Here is a 23,845-nt window from a genome sequence, read left to right on the forward strand (position 1 = left end):
CAAAGAGAGGAAAAGTCCTGGCCCCGATGGCATAGGAGGTCGCATTTTGAAAAACTGCGCCCTACAGCTGGAAGACGTTTTTTGTTTTCTTTTTCATATGTTTCTCCAGACTCACAGTGACCCTCCGCTTTGGAAAAACTCTGTCATTGTTCCTGTCCCCAAACACAAGACCTCTCTAGCAATGAAGTCATTTGAAAAAATTGTTAAAGAGGTTCTCTTGTCTAGAGTTAAAAATCATCTGGACCCACTTCAATTTGCCTATAGGTCAAGAATTCTTTTTAACTTGATCTTAAAGCATCTTGAGGGAAAGAAATTTGCCATTTGCTTAATTACTTTTTATTGACTTTTCATCAGCTTTTAAAGCCTCTGTAAACCCAAATCCAAAAGTCTTCCAACTATGTAATTTAGGGTCTTATGTACATTATATTTAACATGTAAAAATATTAGAAATCAGTTTTCATCCGAATTCAAAATATTTGTCTTTTTAACTGTTGAAATGTGGGTTTCAATTGGGCTGAGTTATCTCTGGTTATGACATGGGAAATCATCCAATCATAAATCATCTACTTCAGTGACGGTTAACAAAACCGTTCTGCTCCTGCTCTATCTGCCTCTTTGAGTCTGACCTAACTCCCCCTATAGCCTTTTGCGATTACAATCTATATCTTTACATATGTAAATCTATCTATATCTAATCATTCATCATTATGTCAGTTTGTGCAGTCCCTGGATGGTCATTTTTTTATTTTCCGCCTCCGTCAGAGAGAGAGCAGAGCGGCCTTGCTTGTGTAGCTGGCACTCCCCGGCTCATCTCGCGCGCCCGAGGCTTCCGCATTATTATTTTTCTCCATACCCAAAGAAACGTTGGGGCTTTGGAATTATGTTTCTTTCCACTACCGCCAGCGCGGAGGCTTTTTTGTGCCACCGGGGCCTGTTTTGTCTTTGAGCCGCCATGAACAATAACAGAGTGGTGTGATGATGCTGCCGGGGCTGCACACAGCCTCCGTTGAAAAATAAAAAAATGACACGTCCTCACCGGTGAGTGTGGACAGGTATATAAGAAGGTGAAGATAAGGTAGTGGAAAGAAAAATTATTCCAAATCGCTCAGGCTTGGTGGAGAGAGCTCACCGCTCAAGATGAGCCGAGGAGCGGCTACACAAGCATGGAGCAGCTGTCAATCAGAGCGTTATCTGCCACGCCCACACTTTCCTGACCAGTGGTCTAAACCAGTCCAAACAGCAAAATTAGCTGTTTTCAAACCAGTTTTTTTTAATAGTTATGAATAGTTATTTTCACTCAGACTTTTGTAGATGCTTAATGAGACACTCAACTTTGATATAATATTAACATTTTTAATACGACAAGCCAGGTTTACAGAGGCTTTAATAGCATTCAACCCCAGAGATTACATTGTTTTTATGACATTGACTCTGGCCTCATAGGATGGTTGATGGACTTTTTCACTGAAAGGTCTCGGCGGGTAAGGGTCAATGGGGGTTTTTCTGATGTCCTCTTCTCCTCTACCGGCTCTCCTCAGGGCTGTATTCTTTCAACCTTTTTATTTATTTTATACACCAATGACTGTCGCAGCCAGTATCCACAGCATCATATTTTAAAGTTTGCTGATGACTCAGTCATCTTGTCTCTACTCAGCAGTGATGAATCTGTCAGGGACTTCATTGACAGTTTTGAGTCTTCCTTTTTTAGTATAAATGTCTCAAAGACGAAGGAAATGTCCATTGATTTTAGAAAAAACACCACGGTTAACACTCCTGCAGTGATCTTTGGGGAAAAGGTGGAGGCTGTGAGCCAGTACAAATATTTGGGAACCATACTTGATGATAGGCTGACCTTTGAAGCCCATGTTGACACACAGCGGATGTACTTTTATCGAAAGCTCCATAGTTTTAATGAACTACTTTTATGAAAATTTTATGACTTTTAAGCTTGTTTTATCGAGTCCTTACTGACTTTTAACTTCATCTGTTGGTTTGGTCTCTTAACATGTAAAAACAAGAATAGAATTTTGGGAATTGCCAGGGTGTGCAGAAAAATTGCGGGCACAGCCCTAAATAACCTCTCGGAGCTGCACAAAGAAAGGTCAGTGACCAAAGCCAGACAGATCCTGGCATACCCAGATCACCCCTTGCACAGAGAGTTCAGGTTGCTTCCTCTCAGATGCAGATATCTGCTTCTGAGATGTATCACCAATAGATGGAGAGATTAATTTGTCCCTGCAGTGATCAGGCTTTTAAACGATATATGTTGAATGTTTTTGTTTTGTTGATGTTTTTGTTTTGTTGAAGTGTTTGTTGTATGTTTTGCTACTCTTGAATGATTTCAATATCAATCAAAATAACCGTGATTATTATTTTTGCCATAATCGTCCAGCCCTACAATATACAGTATCTTAAGTTTAAAGTTATTACATCTGTCCCACATTGTCCCACTTTACCATGCTACTTGGCCCACATCTTGTCTGTCTGGAGGTGGTCACCCTATTATTACCTCCTGATGTCAGTGACTTCTTGTTCACAAAGTGTTTATTCCATCCTTCTCCAGTGAGTGCTGTATGTTTTTATTATTATTATTATTATTATTATTATTCATTACATTTCTAAAGCGCTTTTCTAGACACCCAAAGCACTTTACAAATTTTGCCATTATTAATCAACACATTCTCACTGGTGGTGGTAAGCTACATGTAGCCACAGCTGCTCTAGCAGACTGACAGAAGCGTGGCCGCCAATGTGCGCCAAATGTTATGAATGCTATAATTATAGCAGTGCAATTCATAAAGAAACAATTATTAAAACTGTTCATAAAATAATGCAAACTGACTTTTGTGTAGTATTAGGAGGAACAGTGACGGATGAAATAATTACAAAATTATATAAATATACATAAGTCTAGCTTTAAGGAAACTTTTGGTGAAATGACCCATGTTTAGGTACACACCTCACCGATCTCTGCAAACACCAGTCAATCCAGTTCCAGAGTAATTCTATCTGCAAAACAGCTTAGTGTAAGGAGAGACAGGGGAACTACACAGATTCCTCACTGTTGTCTTTCAATACCTTTCTTGACTCTCTGTGGAAATGTGAGATCATAGTAATCATGGTTAGTAAATCCCTGCAGGTGAGCTCTGTTCTGCTGCAGAACACAATGTTGATTTAATACACAGCCTAAACTATGCAGATGACCTGCTCCTGTCACTACAACATTTTGACAGATTTAAATTTTTTTTGGTGCAGCTTTTCCAGCCTTTCTTTTAGTGAGTATTATCTCTTCTGGTCCTTTTCCCCATGTCACTGCTGTTAATTATCCCTGTTTGTAATTACTAAAAATACATAAATATTGTTTTGTTAAGTGTAATGTGCTTGTGATTTCATTGCTTTTTGAATTTAAAGAGATATTTCACCGCTGGGAAGTTGAATGTCTATTAAAAATGGGTCATGTATGGAGTAGAAAAGTGTAATAATATTTGAAGAAAGTGCCTTCTTGGCTGAGAAAGGCAGAAAAAATTATTTATCGCTCATTTACACAAATGACAACAACTCCCAGAATACTCACACACACTCACAATACCGCACGTCACACTCACTTACGGCTCGGAAGTCTCGCAGCATAGCTGGCCCACCTACAGTGAAGCGGTCGGATAGCCTTGATGAATTAGTTGGCGAATACATTACGGACCTGCAAATTACACAGGTTTTTTTTTTTTTCTATGGTGCTAAATTGTACCGGGACGTGCAGTAAAAACAACGAAAGGACAACAAGAAGAGGGTTAATGCTTAATTTCGAGCAGGAAGACATCACCAAGAGGTAAGACTGACGCTTATATTCCACTCTATTTCTGCTCATAGTATACGATGCGATATAGTTGTCGGCAGTGAAGCGACACTGTTGTAAAAGTAACGTTTGATAGACAATTTTACACACGTTATATACACGTAAACTGTTAGCAAAGTAAAGTCACCTTGCTTTGGCTGGAGAATAATGTCAGTGTTATTCAAATGTTTTATTCTTATTCATGTTTGTTCAAGACGCCTATATAGACAACATTATAATGCTCACAGCTCACCCAGTTGGTATATTGTGCTGAAAGGTTTGTTTTTCTGAAAAAAAGTACAATCTTGGTTCATATTTTATTTGTGATTGTATTCCTTGTCCTTTACAGTTGAAACATGGATTAATCAAGTCTTGGAGAAACTCTTCACAGCATCCAGCTCTGCTCCTCTTTACCAGTGTCCTCCAGCTGTCCCACATCAGATTCTGACACCGCTCTACAGGTTTCATTATTTATTTTTTGTTTGCATATTGTGTTAGACATGCTTTTAGATTTGGATCCTTGTTGATTTTAATTTGTACTCTTGAATATGATGGTAAAACATTTTCCTTTGTGAATAATAAAGTTATTTTTTCACCTTCACACCCTGCATGCATTTGTACACTTGTGTAAAGTAAAGATTTGAGGAAGGAAGCAGAATAGTTACTGATTTTATTATATTATTATACTAGACAAGTTAGATTTACACAATACAAATTATGCAGTTGTCATCAGTAAACAAAGTAGCTCTAATTCTGAAGTGTTTATCAACCCTTTGCTCCAAATTAAATCACTTTTTTTTCAAATCTAATAATACTGTAATGGGTGAACACTAAGGGCTAGAAAATAAACCACAACATATATGAATTTACATTTGTAATATTAATAGTCATAAAAAGAAAAATCAGACTTATTATCAACAGTCTTCATAGACACAGTATTGTTTATCAGAGCTGCGGATGTTCTTCTGAACAACACAGGCAGGTAAAACAAGACGATCATCTTTCCCCAGTCTGTGGATCCACTCCAGTGACGGTAAGCTGTTGGGTAATATTACTGTCTGTAAAACAATGATTATAGCGTTAGCGAATCAAAGTATCTGTTCTTACATTAGCATAGATGTAAATGAACTGTAAATATGCTAACGTTAGATCAGCTGGCGTTACATATAAACATGGATAAATACGGTGGTAAAAATAAATCTAAAACAAAATACTCACTTTATATTGGGGCAGTTGTTTATCCCGTTTCCTTCATCCACCGGACCGGCGCCCGCTACCCCGTTGCCCGCTCGGCCGAGTTGGAGCGAGCTGCTCCAGATCCGGCCAGTGCCAGGCTGAAGTGCGTGCAGCTGCGCTGCGCTGCAGCAGCCAGAGCCCACGGCGGCACATTCAAGTGCCCACAAAATGTTCTCCAGGTACCCGGTTCCAGCCGCGGGCAACGCCAAAAAGCAGGTCTTTTCCCTCGCAGCCATATCAGTTTGAAAACTACATTCTGTCATTGTCTTCTCAGTTAACAAGGCCAAATTAAAGTGAGCGAGAGCCGGTGGTAACTTTTAGCAAAGATGGCCGACACTGTGTTTACATTCTGGGAAGTCTCGTCCCCCTGTGGGTGAGTCCAAAAAGTGCAGAACTAGTGTTGTAGTTCTAATCTTGACGTTGTGTGTTCCCACATCATATTGCGTCATAGGAGGGAAGCAAAAATAAAAAAAATTTTAGAAATCAGGGGAAAAATGAGGGAGGGAAGCACACTTTCTAAAAAACAATAATGTTATTCTAGCAATACAAAGCCACATGCTAATCAGTGAAGTATTCCTTTAAAGGGACACTGTGTAGTATTTATGGGTTTATATAACCCAAAATCCAATTTTTTTATACATATTATGTGCTCCTGCATTGTCTAGTCGCTGTATAATATTTTTTGTTTCATTTTCGTAGTGTTTCAAAAAATTAGTAAAATCAGTAAAATAACATGGTCGCGGGCCGCGGTTGCATTGCCACCTGTTAGCAGCGAGACGCAGTGTTTCTACTGGAGCCTGTAAGGACAAACGCGAGAGAACAAATCAAGCGTCGCTTTACTTGTAGCGGAAGTCCCGCCTCCACTCTCTCCGCTTCGTCTGCTACGGCCGTGGTAGCTCGCCCTCTCCCTCGCCTCACGAACCTCATCTGCTGACACGGAGAAAGACAACCAGGACAACATTTGACCGGCTGCGGACACCATAGCGCTCAGGGAAGGGACGGGGTGAGCAGAGGAGCAGTTCTTTGTTGTAAATTTCAGCCTCTCCTCTAGATGTCACTATAAACTACTTACTTCACCTTTAAGTTTAAACGTGTGAAAGAAGAAGAAACCAGTAAACATAAACACAAGTTGTTCGGACAGCAGACTGTGCTAAAAGGCATTTCCTTGTCTATCAAGACCAGGTCTATTTCTTCTTAATAATTATAATAATGATTCAACATTCAACAGTGTTTCCCTGAGGTTTACAGCTATATTCATGTGTTTCTTTTATCGCATTCTCTGTTGTCCACTGGTGGAGAAAGAAAACACATGCCGTCATGTGAATAAGATAAATAACATACGACAATGACAAAGCATAGACCTGTTCTATAGGAAGGGTAAGCTTACATGAGTTCTCTTGTGATCTGGCACTTAAATGGAAAATAATTTAATATAATTAACTTGACTAACTGAACTTTTTTTTTCAAGTTTTATAATTCATAAAAAAAACATTTAAACTGATTAATTGATGATAAATTTAACATCACTTCTTAAATGGTCAATACTGGCAGGGTGCCACAAATAAATAAATAAATGCATGTAAAACACTGGGCTCAGGAAAACTACACCGTGGTTTGATAAACAGAAAAATAAAAGGATAATCCTGAGGGTGAGCAGCAGAGGAGCATGTACACTGTGAAGCCCCTCTTAGTTGTACTCACTGCAGTGCATGAGCCATTGCAGGCAACTTAAATGTGAGACAGTCAAAAGCCCAAAAAAGGAAACACGAGTGCACTCAAATGATTGACTCACACTCGAGTAGCTTTTAGTATGGAGGAGTCACACTAAAGTCATCAGAGTGACCCACACTCAACGAGGCCCCCCTTTTTTTCTACCTCATGGAGATGGATATACAGTGGATTATTTCCACACGGACTCAACACTAGCAACACCGAGTATCCCCGGCTTGGCTCATGAAACACATTAGAGTCCATGTTTTGGAAAGTGTGTTTTAAAACCACATAGTATACTTTTATAATAAAATTAATTTCTTGGCAGGAAGCAGTGGAAAAGCATTTTGTCCACCAGTTGGTCACAAAAAACCCATGTAGTATTATTTATTCTTTAAAGAGCTTCAAAAACTGGCCTTTTGCCTCAACACTGCACAATATAGCCACATTTGCAACCAACCAACACAGAGTCAAGCAGAAGCCTGCACCAAGGAGATTCACTTTGCACACTGGTAATGGAAATCCTCCTCTACAGTCAATAATTCAATAGCAATGTACATCGCAATATAGCTTTCTTCAATTCAAAAGTATGTTTGCAAAATACAGAAACAATGTAACATAGATAATAGCTTTCTGAGTTTTATCTCCGATATGTGATATATTTCTCGCTTTAACAAGTTGTTAAATCTCAACTATCAAACTTTAATTATCTGACTTTTATAACTTATTTGAAAGTCTTCATTGTAATAACATTTAGGGCCATATCATGCAGCTCTATCTTCAGTATGTATTTGTAAACCACTAGTCATTGCTAGCTGTCTATTTGTGCTTCCGCACTTCCAGCGAATATGACCAACAGAGGCCGTCAGATGCTTGTTGTGTGAATGGGGTGAAGTCTGGCATCTCGGATTGCCTTGTTTATTATAAGTGTTAAAGGGTTAGTAATTCACCATATGTTGACAACAAGATGATGAACTATCCTAAAACCTTTCTGGAGAATGTATTTATGCTGAGTTCATGTTCAGCACAGCATGTTCACTTTGACGTAAAGACTGAGGTATCTATCACAGTGATGGTACTCAGTGTTGCTCACCTTGTGTGTATGCTGCATCATCAGAGCTCATGCTGAGTCTGCGAGGCTCACTCGGCCTGTCCCTGTGAGGCGACAGTGGGTCTGAGAGAATAAGGGGGTCTGGCTCCACAAAGTGGTGGTCTGCAGGAAGGCTGAGGAGGTTGTTGGGCTCAAATGTTGGAGACACTACTCCGGGGGACACAGCTGGGGGCTTATTGGGTGACACTGTGATTTTAAAAGTGTATTTGGTGTTGGGCTGGGTCACCACCACGCGAGGAGAGGAGGTTGTGCCTCCCCCTCCCACAGGGACACGAGACTTAGGTGGGTGGTGATGGATGTAGGCAGGGCCCATGCTCACTTGGCCTCCCATGTTCCTGGCCACTGAAGACCCCTGCAAGGGGGGGTTGGCTGAGATGTAGAGTTTGGGAGGGTTCCCACCCCCACAATAGTTACTGGAAGCATTGGCAGAAATGTAAAACTTGGGCTGGGAGCGGGAGCCGCCTGAGGCCACGACAGCCTCCTCATTGGGAGTGGTAGCAGCAGTAGGTGGGCTGGCAGAGATGACAACAGTTGGCTGGCTGCGGCTCAGACCTGGGCATCCAATTGACAGAGGGGTAGTGGGGACAGTAGCCACCCCAGTGGAGGATGATGAAGAGGAGGGACAGGAGGAGGAGGTGGAGGATGGACGCGGACCACTGCTAGTCCGCAACACAGCTGTTGTTGTTGAGGAGTTACTCCTTTGAGGAGATTCAAGTTTGATCTCTATCTGATTCTTCCTTGGACCAGTGGAGATGTTCTGAATGTTGTACTGGCTGATGGTAGAGGAAGGGGGCATGACAGAAGAGGAGGAAGCGCATGAGGAGACACCAGAGGAAGAGGCTTGGCTTCCAGTGGGAAGAATGGAGGGTGCCTGTGGATTTGTGGGGGAGCTGATTGGCATGTAGACATGAGAAGTCTGGTGGCCCTGGGTCTGGTGCTGTGAGGTATGTGAAGAGGAGGTGTGCTGAGGGCCAGACCAGGAGCCAGACAGAGAGGAGGGGTGTGTGATCTGGTAGATTTGCTGCTGAGGCTGGGACGTGGGGCTATACTGGGCCCTGCTTCCCTGCTGCTGGTTCTGCCGATTTGTACCGGACTGGCTAACATAGGGCCTGATATAGATAGAGTTACCCTGTGGACTGCTGAGGCCCGGCTGTGGCCCACCATGTATGTGCAAAGAAGTGGGGGTGTTGCGGCCTGTCGAGATATTGGGAGCTAGAGTCACTGTAAAAGGGTTGTAGCGTGGTGTCTGCTGGGCACTTGTTGCTCCTTTGATACCCAGAGGATAAAGTCCAAGGTGTTGTGGAGGCTGTGGTTTGCGCGTGGGTTCCATCACACCAAATACATTAAGGCTAGAGGGCACCTGCACTGGGGCTGATTGGGGCTCTTGTTGAAAGAAGTCACTATTTGGAGCCTGGCTTGTCTGGAGGGGCCCGTCACTCTGGCTGTGAGCCAGAGTCCGGCTGCCATTCATTCTCAGGCCGTCCTGAACTGGGGCCACGTGCACATTCTGAGACTGCAGGCCTAGGTTCAGCTGGGTCATGTGATTTCGGAGCCTGGTGAAGCTGTGATCATCAGAAAAGCTTAGGTTTCCTTCCTCGCTGTACAGGTACCCTGGACTGACTTGGGACAAGTATTCACAGCAGGCGTCTAAGTTATTGTTGTTCTGAGGGAAAAGAAGAGAGAGTGGAAATTAAAATATTATGCAATATCAATGTTCAAGAATATGTTTTTGAATATAACTAACTGAAGAAAATTAATTTATTGGTCATACACTGAGGCCATTAACACATGAGGACACTGACACAGACTTCTTTAGTTTGGCCTGGATATAAATGTATTTCTTCTGTTAAAATTAAGTGCATGCTATATCTTCAGTTCACAGGCGAGAGTTTAATTTTAAACTTAAATATATTAAACAATAGAATCTGAATTGAAATATGCTTACTTCACATTGATTAAGTGATCAGTTATTATAAGCATTAGTATTTTTGTTTGTATATCAGCTATTAAAATATGGCTTTTGACTTTGAATTGGAACACTGTCTACAGGTAATGTGTGCACGGCAAGACTGATGGTAATTCTGTAACACTGTAGATGATGGTGTGCTAGAAAACCTTTGCAGTGTTACTTGTTAAACACCAATTAAAGTGGAAACAAGAGGAAGTTTACTCATTTGAGGTCCAGTTTGTCAAATTAACCTCTTCTTCACTGACCCTCTTTTTGGAGTCCCTGCTCAAAAATGACATGCCCAAATAAAAAGAGTACATTTTTGCAGTTACAAGCTCTATGTGTCTATGTTTATCAAAATAAAGTATCAAAATAAAAATAACATCTGTGATATTCCACCAGAGGTGTAAGTTTCACTGTAGATGCCACTGTGTCAGAGTAAGTGCACTTGGAACACAGGCTAAATGAAGAATCAGGCCCCGGTCTCCAAATGTGTGTGTATCACTTCATTAGTGAGTCAAGAGGATGATGTATGTATGTATGACGCATTTGTGCGAACATTCGCCTTTCTCTAATTAGAAGGATCTAATGTCTCTCTGGAATGATCAATCAGACCGGTATTTGTCCCCAAAGCATGCTGGGAAGTATAGTTCTTCATTACAGTGGTTTTGTTCCAGTGGAAATAACTAGTTTTGATAGGCAAGACAACATTTCTGCTTGTATTTCTTGAAAGTGCGTTGTTTTGCTCTTATTTTGGTGCTGGATCCATGAATCTTGGTCGTAGAGTGATAAAAAATGGTACCGTTGGAATCTGTGGATTCTCCGCTGTCCGGCTGACACATTTTTTTTGTTCACATAATCAATCTCACGCTCCGGTGCCGCTTTTCAACGCGTGCGCTGTAACGTATTTTTTCACTCCTGCTGGTTTGATCCATCGGTGATTTAACTGTGTTTTGTGAACTTAAGAATGGTTTATATCAGCTTTTAGCCGAGTTTCTGATCTTTCTGTGGATATGCAGCTTGTCTGTGTTGGTAGACATGGTTTTATGACATTTTGGTCGCTGCGTGTGATGCTGCCCCTGGTACCAGGGGCAACTGTGAAGAAGTGGTTTAGATGAGATTAAATATATTATACGAAATTATGTTTGTCTAAATATTAGGGCTGTAATGATACACAAACTCACGATTCGATTTGTATCACAATTTTTGACCCACGATTCGATACATTCCACGATTTTTTTTAAAAATTTAAAAAACATTTTATTTTAACAACATTTACTTATATAACAACTTAATGTAACATTTAATAACAAATATTTTGGAACACTGTGAACAGATTTGAACATAAATAAATAAATAACTAAAGATTTCTCTTTTTTCTGTAACAAAATAATACTGTTGAAAAATACAAAGTAAATGATCAATCAGACTGGGATTTGTCCCTAAAGCATGCTGGGAAGTGTAGTCCTTCATGAGAAGCAGTTTTGGTCCGGTGGAAATAACTTATTTTGATAAACAGCAAAGGTAAGACAACATTTCTGCTTGTATTTCTTGAAAGTCAGTTGTTGTTTTGCTCTTATTTTGGGGCTGGATCCGTGAATCTTGTTCGTAGAGTGATAAAAAATGGTACCGTTAGAATCTGTGAATTCTCCGCTGTTTACATAATCACGCTGACGTTCCGGTGCTGCTTTTCAATGTGTGAGCTGGAACAGTTTTTTTCACCTCCCGCGGGTTTGATCCATCGGTGTTTTAACTGTGTTTGGTGAACATAAGAATGGTTTATATGAGCTTTTAGCAGAGTTTCTGACCTTTCTGTGGGTATGCAGCATGTCTGTGTTTGTTAAAGTTAGACATGGTTTTATGACGCTTTTGTCGCTGTGTCTGACGCTGCCCCTGGTACTGAGGACATCAGTAAAGAAGAGATTAACGCGATTAAAAAACATAACACGTTAATGATGACTGTAATTAATTGATCACAACTGACGCGATAATTTGACACCCTAATAAAAATAAGTGTGTTAGTAATAACAGCTCATATCATGTGGCTGACTGGAAAAATAACTGGAAGTTAGAAAGGGCGTTTCGCGAATCTGTTTTCTCACGCCACCAGACAGGTTCGTGGCTCTGAGTATCGCGATTTCGATTTCGATACGCATATCGTTACAGCCCTACTAAATAAATAATAACTTTAAAATTAAAACTTACTGTAGAGTGCACATCTGCTTCCTCTGCAGAAAACCATCTGGAATGTCTTTGCTCTACGTTAGGAGAACTGCTTACATGTAAAGAAGATACAATTGTGCTCATAAGAATTTGTGATTTCTTTACATTTTTCAGAGAATATGAATGATAACAAAAACTTTTCTTTCACTCATGGTTACTGGCTGGCTGAAGCCATTTATTGTCAAACAACTGTTTTTACTCTTTTTAAATTATAATCACAACACAAATAATAACGTGTATTGCCCCCTTTAACATCAATGACAGCTTGAAGTCTTTATCTTTTCAGATGGTAAAGCTGCCCATCCTCCAGTTCCTGTGAGTTATTGGGCTGTCTTTCATGAACTGCACGTTTGAGGTCGCTCCATAGTGGATCAATGATATTGAGGTCAGGAGACTCAGATGGTCACTCCAGAACGTTCATTTTATTTTGCTGTAGCCAGGTTGACAGGTCTACTTGTAGTCCGTGAGCCAGAGGGGTTGGTCGTTACCGAAAAGGTGGCAAAGGCTACCATACCTTTTCTGAAAGCTTAGAATCTCACCTTTTCACTGATGTATGATGGCCATCTGACAAGAGTAGCTGTTTTGCGTTATCACACATAATGTAAACTAAGGTTGAGAAAATAATGCGTATCAATCAACAGAACACTGACATAGCTGAAAATTTATATGGGACATATTGGAATATTTTATTTTGTTATGTTTGGTATCATTTTAAAGGGGGGACTTTGGGCTTTCATTTAAATCCTTTTGTGAACCTTTTTGATAAGTACAGCCAACCCTGGAGCTCTTCAAACCTTTAATCACACACATTTTTCTGCCATTTCCGCCTGAGTCATCTTTTGTCTTTTAATCCTGTGGCACCAGGGAGCATCAGAGAAACAAAATCTAAACACTGGAATACTGGCATGACACTAAGGATTCAGAAAATGTATTATTTACCCATATTATCTTGCTTGGAGGGGATGATTTTTAGTCTCAAATCAGACATGGCGTTTGAGAAAATAATGTGTATAAATTAAGCAGAACACTGACATAGCTGAAAGTCTAAAAACGGTATAACAAAGAACAAATGAGACATGGTTTCCTATGTTTTAAGGTGTGTTAAACCCAATTATGACATTGCCATTACTGTAAAAGGTCAAGGTCATGACCTTTAGGCATGGTTGATGACATTTTATGACATTTTAGCACAGATTGGATCATTCAAGGGCACGACACTAATCAAACTCCTCGTCAGAGTCCTCATCAGAGGAATAGGATTGTTCCTCATCAGCAAAGTCATCCTTCTTGTTTTTGCACTGTCTTGAATGGCATAGGTCAGTGCAGGCTAAGTTGTTGGCAACACACTGACACGATGGAGTGACAGTCCCTCTTGCATGAGCAGGACAGAAACTCAAGTACTGCTTGTGGACCAATGGAGACATTGAACCAGCAATGGAGAGCTGCAAGTCACCATCTTGGTCCACTCTAGACCACCCATGCTCAACTGGGGAGGGAACTTCAGGGTTGTTCTCGAGGCATCTTCTCCAGATAGCACTTTGATAGTTAGCTCTGAGACAGTGCTTCCTGAGAGAATCTGAGCATGGAGGTAACTGCCAGGATTCTATGCCTTTCTTTGCACAAAAAAGTGCAAATCTCATTTCATTAATGTTGGTTATTCTGGACTTGGAGCTGTACATTTGACATGTGAACTCCTGTAAGGCTACATACAACTCAGGTGTCATTGTCCAGTCTGCCCCAACCTTCTGAAAGGTCTCACAGAAGTTTTCATTTTTCTGAAGATGTTTTAGGGCTGACACTTTACCACGACCTGCAAATGCACTTACAGTGTCGCAGCCTGTGTATGCATGTAAACCAGGCAAAGCCTGACACAACTGTGAACGCAGACCAAGTTGTGAGATGTTTAAGTAACTGGTGCAATTCTTTGTCCCTGTCTTCAGGAACAGGTCACATGTGAGTGCGTCACTGGTAGCCAGGCTTATCACCAAGACATCAGTGTCATCAGACACAAGGATGACAGATTTGTGACCAGTCCTTGAAGCATGGCAAGCATGGAGTAGCATACGGGTGTCAGCCTCTTCCTGAGTGGACGACAGGTCTGCTACCTTGTGCACTCCCTGTTGGGTCAGCTTGTAACACTGATCTTTGCTTGTAGTGTACAGTACCTTTTCACCGAGTCTTGTTCTAGATTGTTCTTTGCCCCACTGTTTGAGCAAGAAGGTTGAAAGATTTGTTTTGTTGTTGTTGCTTTGAAGGAATTTCTTCCATTGCTGAACTCTGTGCCCTGCAGTGATCTGTTTGACCTCTGTGCCTGAGTCTGCACCTCTGGCCACTCTCTCCATATGTTTGATAGAAGCCTCATTATATACATCAAAAACAATGTCAACACGGGTGCTGTGACTTGCTTCAGCTAGCACAGTGGACAAGGCATAGTCTGCAATATCAGCAAATGTCTTGCCATCACCGTTCTGCTTCTGAACAAGTGCCATGCCATCTATTACGCAGGTGGAATTTAATGGCAATGATTCAGCAACACATGGGAACTTGAGCAGTTGCTTGGCAAGTGAGGATTTGCAAGTCTTCCTCACATTGCCATCTGGTGAAGCAAGAGCCCACGGAAGTGGTCCAAGGGGGTGAGATAACACCTCCTTCAGGTTGAGTTGTCTACTCTGTGCAATCAGTACCATCTGGGCAAATATTCGATTATCAGCTTTGAGGATAACTTCCTTATCCCCAGTTTTGCATGTCTTTGCCTTTCCCTGCATTGAGGAGAACGTTTTCAGTTTCATCTTGGTGAGTGGCGCATGGAATTGCTTTGCAGGAGGATTACTCTCAACACGCTCAGCAGAGAAGGTTCTGTAGGCATTCTCGCCAATGGTGTGTGCATTCAGAAAGTCCTCAGCAACATCTGCTGGTGCTGTACTTCCAGTAGACAGAGAAACAAGGGACTCACCACCTGCAAATGGATTTATTCAACTAGAATCCAATAGATCCACAGTCTTTGGCAATTCTGCTTTGTCCAAAGTCCTTGTGAGAACAGTCACTTTGTTGGAGTCCCAGTGAGTTTTTCAATATAGACAGGTAAGTGCTTTTGTACTCAGCAGTAAGGTAATATCTTGAGACAGCTGCTGGGGTCAAGCTCAACCCTTTTGTGCCTCCAGCTGTCTGAGTGTCCCGATTGACAGTTTCCTCATGGGTCTGGTCAATTGGAACCCTGCCAAATGTGTTTGTTGCACTCAGCTGGGCCGAAAAGCCACCTTCACAGAGAAACATGTATAGATCTGGTTTCTCATGTTCAATGTGGCTCATCTCTGAGTAGTAAGCAGTGAGTGACCTTGCATAATTCAGATTATCATAGGCAAAGGTCCAGGGGATGATTGATTGAATACTTGCCATGTGCAATGCCCAGTTTCCTTCACGTGATGCCCTCACAAGGTTTAGTACAACCTCCACCATGTCAATATATGACATTCAGAAGCTGGCCAGTGGACCTTGCTGAGACCTGAGATACTGCAAGAATTCACAGAAGTACTGATGGACCTGTCTGAAGACTGTACTGTCAAGTGATTCTTCTACAGTGGTTGATGATATACCCTCAGAAAAGACACTCAAGTCTAGGGGCAGGATATCCAGGAGATCGTGGGCATCAGGATGGTTCTCTGTGAGACACTGGGGAAACTGATTCCAGACTAGCCTCAGGAGGGCTTCATACATGACTTTGTGGAATCTCAGAGATCTATTGTACTTATGGCCATCCAAAACACCACTGACAGATCCCTCGGCCACAGCTCGAGATTCTACGCATATGTCCCTTAGGCCTGCAGCCTGGAAGCGCTTCCCAATCACACCCAAGAACATGCAGATGGTGTGAAAGACTCCAAGTCTTGGCACAATGTTGGGAAACCTGTCTCTATGTGCCCACAGAATTTCTGAAACTTTACAGTAGAGAGCCTGATCAAAGGTAACTGACATGTTGCTGATGTGTAAGGTAAGAAAATCACCCTTTCCAAATCTGATAATATGTGACCCGCCACGGACCAAGCAGGAACAAGTCGGCCGAGCGCAAAACGAGAAAAACAGGAAAACGTTTTTTTTTTTTCAAAATTAGGGATTTCGGTTTTTTTCAAAATTACACAAGTTGAAGTTTTGAAGAAGCCACTACCTGCTTCAAATCACAGTATTGTGGGTCTTAAAACCATAAACTTTGTGTTTGAATTAAGGTTGTTTTATCGCTGTGAATCACTCCTAGTTTGGGTGTGGCGATCTCACATTCCAGAGCTTTTGTTGTTTTTTCAGCCAATCAGCTGACGATCACGGAGAATACACATGGCTAATTAATATGCAGCTCTCACTCAGAGAGAGCAAGGAGGGGAGAGAGAGTGTCTGGAACTTTCCAGCATATGTGTGCAGTGTGTGTGTGTGTGTGTGTGCAGTGTGTATGTGTGCAGTGCGAAATTAAAGCATGATTATCATCAAAGCAGTCATCATCAAAGCTTTGTTTGACAAAGGAAGGCAAAGAGAACAGGACAATACATCAGCTGTGGCTGAGCAGCTTCTTCACAAGGACAGAGAAAGCACAGAGACGGCTGGTGTGTGGACTGTTAGCATTTTAAGCTAGAGATCTTTATGCTAACGTGTTAGCAGACTTCATCGTCACAAAAACAACAAACAGATGATTATTCCGTGGCTGAAAGAGAACAGGACAGACACGGTAGTTGTCTGAGATGATGACATGACGTCAGCACCGCTCTATCTCCTATCTAATTGGACTTTTGGAGGCGAACAGACGTAAAACTGCGACGAAAAGGAAGCACGCCCGGACCTCTTATCTGATCAAAGGCACTGAAGTCTGCCGGAATACCTTTCAGTTTCTTATTGGGTGAGTTTTCATTAACGTTGTTAATCTATGTTATGTTAGTGTTCATTCAAAGTCACATACAGACGCACGTAGGGAAGCTGTCTTTTAATAATCCACTGTGCGTTTCATAACGCCGTTTGGCTACATTGTTATTAGCTATGCTTGCTTAGCTCGCTAGCTTAGCTCGCTAGCTCGGTACTGTATTATTACAATGAGAATGATGCGCACATCGAAACTTTTGTTCGGTCAGATGAGCGTATTATAAGCCGTAAGAGGAGCATGTCACGGCCCTCTTTGAGATTTTGTACACCCGCAGGTTCAGTTTGATAATTCAAATGCTTTGAGACGAAACTCCCGTGTTCGAAACCTAACATTGCATTGAATTATGTGTGAATGCCACACCTTTGCATGCATGAATCACACATGGTTAACACAATGTGTGATGAACGTGTTAATTACACGTGCAATTCATGCACATAAAGGTGTGGCATTCACACATAATTCAAGCAATACTACTGATCAATCTATACTGATTCAGTGATAAAGTGCCTGTTAACATGAACTATGATCTGAAACAAGTATTTTGTTATTTTTTTTCAGAATCCTGGGCATAAGGATTGGCATGTGAAGTTGCTGCCAACCCATGTGTCCAAGGCCTCAGTGTGGCGTCTATACATGAGGTCGGCTAAGGCTCTTGGTATGTGTATAAATTGATTTCTATACAATAGCCAAATGCTTATATAGACTGCAATATGTAATCTGTAAAATGTGATTTTTTTTTTTGGAAAAGTAAAATAATAATTTTCATTGTGGTTCTTGCTGTCAACAGGTAGTGGAACACAGCTCTCCTGAAAGTCGCCTCAATATTCCGCAGCTTGTTGGAACGGCAGATGGCAGAGTGATAGTAAAGACCATCGACTGGCAGACACATCTGAGTCCCTACTTTCAAAAGCTCCCACAGATCAAGAGTTATCAGCACTTTAGGTATTTATATTCAAAATTCTGCATTTTATGAATAAAAAAATCACGAACGGACATAATAGTGTTCCATGTGAACAGTGAGCCATGTTTTAAATATCCTGTTGTGTGCTTCTATTCTGTCACAGCTTTGATGCCAACAGACCAGGTGTGGTGCTTGCTCAAACTCACAGTGATGCAGAGCCTATCGAGTTTCAGCTACTGCGCAACCCAGGAGTTCTGCCCCCTGTTGACAGTCTTCCCGTCCTGGCCCCACCTGGACTTACCATGGACAGGCAGACGTATCTTTTTGAAAAAATCAGGCCTTTCTGTTCTGATGAGGCAAAATACTTCAAATGCCCAGAACCAAAGGTTACAGCACAGAAGAGTAAGCAGAAGAGGGTGTGCTTGTGATGTGCCCATTTAGCCCACATATCAACTGTGATGGACAGAGTGGGTACAGCCACATTGTGGGGGAGGAACTGGTATTGAAGATGATAATATAGTCCATGGTCTGGAAAATATTGAACTCTCCTTCACACACTTAGATATATTTTATTTGATATTTGAAGTATGTATCTATCTTTCACCTTTCTTGTTTCTCATTTTTATTCAAGTGCTTTTTGTAACAGAAGAATTTCCCTCTGGGGATCAATAAAGTAAATTCTGATTCTTATCAGTCCACTGAAGTACTTAAGGCAAATAACACTACATTGGCATGAACTACAGTCATTCCTTTTTTTTTCAAACTGCTACACTGTTTCTGTCCTGTGGGCTAACAGACATTAGATGTCACTGACAGCTAGAATGGGTGGGGGGTTGTGACCATGTTAATGTGATGCAAATGAGCAGCTATTGGCCTGGCTCCTCAAGAAGGTCGAAATCTTTCAGGCTGAATTTCTCCCTAAAGCAGTTTGAGGAGTGCCTACATTCAAATGGCCACATCTTCTTCAAAAATGATCAGATGGACATGTGTTTGACATTGTTGGAAAGCTTAGAAATCACACTTTCAGAATATGTAAATAACTCCAAATGTCCCAAAGTAGACTTGTGAACCCTTTTGCCATGGCTGGACACATATGGGTAAATAATACATTTTCTGAATCCTTAGTGTAATGCCAGTATTCCAGTGTTTAGATTTTGTTTCTCTGATGCTCCCTGGTGCCACAGGATTAAAAGACAAAAGATGACTCAGGCGGAAATGGCAGAAAAATGTGTGTGATTAAAGGTTTGAAGAGCTCCAGGGTTGGCTGTACTTATCCAAAATGTTCACAAAAGGATCTAAATGAGAGCCCAGAGTCTCCCCTTTAAAATGATACCAAACATAACAAAATAAAATATTCCAATATGTCCAATATAGATGTTCAGCTATGTCAGTGTTCTATTGATTTATACGCATTATTTTATCAACCTTAGTTTACATTATGTGTGATAACTCAAAACAGCTACTCTTGTCAGATGGCCATCATACATCAGTGAAAAGCTGAGATTCCAGGCTTTCAGAAAAGGTATGGTAGCCTTTGCCACCTTTTCGGTAACGGTTTCCATATTTTGAGGCCCTGGCTCACGGCCTATTGGCCTTGTGTTTTGTATCATTGTGATGTTGGAATGTCCAAGTATGTCCCATGCGCAGCTTCTGGGCTGATGAGTGCAAATTTTCCTCCAGTATTTTTTGATAACTTACTGCATTCATCTTGCCATCAATTCTAACCGAATATCCTGTGCCTTTCTAGCTCACGCATCCCCAAAACATCAGCGATCCACCACCGTGTTTCACAAGAGGAATGGTGTTACCTTTAATTTATTTTTTATTTTTATAAATGTGTTTATTTATTTTTGTTTGCAAATTACAGCATATGAAACAGCAAACATTATTGCATAAAACAAGGCAAACTTTTCTCCCCGTTCTCCCTCCCATCCCCTCCTAAGGTGTTAAAACTAAATTAAATTAACATAGAAATTGGAGAAAAAGGAAAATAATTAAATAAAAATCAATCAATCAATAAATAAATGATAATAAAAAAAAGTATAATACATATACACACATACATAAGCACACACTTGTCAAAGAAACAGAAGTAACAGTGAAAACAAGTAAAACATTGATGCATCAAAAGAGCGTTTCACTCTACATTATATCACGCCCCATGGACAATCTACTCTTTCAGAGCTTCCTCCTGCTGTAGCATGTTACCAACATTGGCATCATGTCTTAGAAAAGATAAAAAAGGTTTCCAGATGTCATCAAAAACATGTTGCTTCCGTTTAATAATGTAAGATATCTTTTCCAAAGTCATGTTTGAAGCCATCTCTTTAATCTACCTTCCAATTCTAGGTCTCTCAACATTTTTCCAATTAAGGGAAATTACACGTTTTGCTTGTAATATACACATATCTACAAATCTAGATTCTTTACTTTGTAATTGTGGGATAGTTGGATATATACCCAGAAGTAAAAGCTTGGGGTCCAGTGGTAACTGCTTAGCCAATATCTAATTGATCATATGAATAATATTTTGCCAGAAGGAATTAATTTTCACACATTCCCATATGCAGGGGTACAACGTTCCACTTGCTTCATTGCACTTAAAACATGTATCAGGGATGCTATCATTAAAGTTGTGCAGTTTGACAGGTGTTATGTATGTACGCATCAGCCATTTATATTGAATAAGTTTCAGGTTGCTGTTAATTGTTTGTTTCTGAGCTTTCATACATGCCCCATTCCAATATTGTAGTGACACTTCCTCACCCATATCTTCCATCCACAGTCTCAACTTATGTCTAGAAGATTCATCAGACCCAGATATGAGCAAATCATACAGGGAAGAGAGTAAACCTCTACCATAACAATTTCCTGTAATAGCTGTCTCTAATGAGGAAGCAATAGGTATGTCCAATGAATAGTGTTGAGAAGACCATAAAAAAAAATCCTAATTTGGAGGAAATAAAGAAATTTGACTTTGGGGTGTTATATTTGGTTAATAATTCTGAAAAGGACATAAAAATGTTATCCTTTCTGTACATATCTTTCCATATACCCTTTTCAGCCCATGTTCGAAATCCTGTATCGCTACTCCCTGGTTTGAAATTTGCATTACCCCAAATAGGAGTAAAACGGGACCAATACAGATTCATATTCAAATATTTGCAAGTATCAAACCAAACGTCAATCATATTTAATACAATGGGGTTGTCTGTATCCAGGCAGGATAAGTCTATCCAGGCAGGAGTGTTTTCAGAAGAAAAATAAAACATGATGGACCTCAGTTGAGCTGCCCAGTAGTACCACCGGATGTTTGGACACTGAAGGCCTCCACCGTCGTATGGAAGATAAATTAAGGATAAACGTAATCTTGGACGTTTATTTTGCCAAATAAAGTTGGTAAACAATTTTCTAGTTCTAGTAAATAAGGAAGAGGGAGGAGGAAGAGGTATATTTTGGAATAAATAAATACATTTAGGTAGGATGTTCATTTTTAGGATATTTATCCTGCCAATCATTGGTATTATTAAAGATGTCCAGCATTCTAGAGATGAAGTCGTAGTTTCCTGCAATAAGTCATAATTTATTTGAGAAATCTTGTTCACCTCAGGAATTTTTTTTATACCCAAATATGTGAAATTATCTGTAGATTTAAAAGGAGAGACAGAAACATTGCCAATTATCCTATCTGATTCATTAAGTAACATTATAGAAGATTTTTGAGTAATTGAGTTTGTATCCAGATATTTTACCAAAGGTTTCAATAAGATCTACAAGTGCTGGGATGGAACTATTTAAATGTTTTAGGAACAGAATTACGTCGTCGGCAAAAAGTGCTATTTTATGTTTCATCTGACCCTCCCAAATTCCATATATATCTATTAGTGTCCTAGTTGTTACTGCATGTGGTTCTATTGCAAGAATAAACAGTAATGGGGATAGAGGGCTTCCTTGCGGGCAACCTCTAGAGATAGTAAAAGGTTTAGGGACCACATTAAATGTAAAATATTTAGTACTCGTCTGACATTGTGAAATCCTTGTCTACCTTGGATAAATCAATTTTGATCCCCTCCCACTAGCCGAGGAAGCTGGCCTTCTAATCGCTTAGCAAGAATTTTGCATAATATTATAATATTATATCTGAATTTAGGAGGCTTATTGGCCGCATATTTTCACATTTTGTATTTGGTTTTCCCGGTTTTGGAAGCAGTGTGATTAAGGTAACCCTCATGGATCTCCAATAAGGGAGTAATTTGGACTGAAATATTTTATATAGATCTATCGGAATTCCATCCGGACCTGCTGCTTTTCCAGCCTGCATACATCTCTTCTTTCGTTATTTCTTCATCTAGAGCCTTGCTCTCCTCTCCAAAAAGGCCAGGGGCCTCATGTACGAAGGTTGCGTACGCACAAAAACGTGCCGTACGTCCTTTTCCACGCTCACGTTCAGATTTATGAAACGTGAAATGACCGTAGAAATGTGCGGTGCCCACGCCAACTTCATGGCTGGCGTATGCCCGTTTCTCCAGCTATTGTTCCTTTGGTGATACTTAGTGGTGATGCTGGGAAACTGTTAATAATGTGAAAACATGTAGTCATCAGAGTGATGTGCACATCAGAGACACATTTATGAACAATCTGACGTGAGCGAGTATTTAGGGAACGCGAGGATTTACTTGCAAACAATGATAATTGGCTCATAAGCCGATGCGGTCAGGAGTGTGCCAGTCAACCCTGAGCCGAGCCATGCCAGCTGTGTGGGATGGAATCATCCGAATGTCATCCAGGCACATCACACTCCCATACAATGCTGTTGAACAGGCCAACATTAAAGCGCAACTTTCAGCGAGAGCCGGTTTCCCTAATGTAATCGGAGCTATTGACTGCACACACATCGCTATAAAAGCGCCGTCACAGAATGCGTTTACGTAAATAGGAAACATTTTCATTCCATCAATGTTCAAATCATATGTGATGCGCAAATTGAACAGGCTGGAGGCTGGAACAGTGCACGATGGGTGGCTTCTGGGTGAGTAAATAGTTTATTATTTTAATTGTCCCGTATGATGAAAACCAGCGCCATGCACATTTGGGCATGTGCGTATTCACATATCATGTTTTTGGTTTACTTTGCTTTTTTCTGCTGGTGAAATTAGAGCTACAGAGCTTTCTAACAAGCCCCTGATTGTCTCTCTGTGTTCAGTATTCATGTCAGTAAAAGCGGGCGTAAAGTTGCAAATGTCAGTCGCGGCGCACTTCTGCATTCTTTAATTGTGAGAATTAATTAAAAAAAATTAAACATGGGTCAAAGTGTCACTAGAATCTCTTGCTCAGACTGTGTGAAATTCCTTTACTTTTCTTTGTTCAGTGCGTTATTTGATCAAAGAGGTGAATCACAGGGCCTAAATAAATTGATTTGCATATGTAAATGGGGCGTGGACAGGGAGGAGTTTGGCACCTCTGCATGTGCGCTCAATTCCACGTTGATTTGGGATGTACAAAGGGAAAGTGCTTGGATCCATGCGTACGCACACTTTGATACATCTGAATTTATTTGTGCGTACGCCAAGATTTAGTAGGAAATCCACGCAAGTCTTTGTACATGAGGCCCCAGGAGAGCACTCAGAGCTATACAGTCTCTCATAGAAGACCCGAAAAGTCTCACTAATTTCTTCATGGTTCACAGTTTTCCCATTTGGAGCTTCTATATAATTAATTGACCTTTCTGATTGTTGTTGTTTAATACGCCATGCTAATCATTTCCCAGATTTTTCCCCTTGTTCATAGTATGATTGTTTGAGTTTCAGTAGGTTAGCAGCTGTTTTATTAGCTGATAATTCATTATACCGAGATCTGACCCCTAATGAAGACCTTGAATGCCTCCCATCTTATACTAGCTGATGTTTCAGAAGTGTTACATTCAAAATACAAGTCTATTTGATTATCTAGGAAATCTACAAATGTAGGGTCCATAAGCCACTGTG

The 23,845-nt window shown here is 40.7% G+C and overlaps 1 protein-coding gene across 1 annotated transcript in view; it reads right to left on the reverse strand.

Annotated features, from left to right (window-relative positions):
• tab2 (TGF-beta activated kinase 1 (MAP3K7) binding protein 2) overlaps positions 1-23,845 on the reverse strand; it is a 134,648-nt gene that overhangs the window by 12,826 nt on the left and 97,977 nt on the right. The window contains exon 3 of the mRNA XM_083906476.1: positions 7,872-9,552. Coding sequence (XP_083762602.1) covers positions 7,872-9,552 — 1,681 coding nt within the window. The remainder of the gene's footprint in view (positions 1-7,871; positions 9,553-23,845) is intronic.

Source organism: Microchirus variegatus (assembly GCF_963457635.1).
Source record: "Microchirus variegatus genome assembly, chromosome: 19".
Taxonomy (NCBI): domain Eukaryota; kingdom Metazoa; phylum Chordata; class Actinopteri; order Pleuronectiformes; family Soleidae; genus Microchirus; species Microchirus variegatus.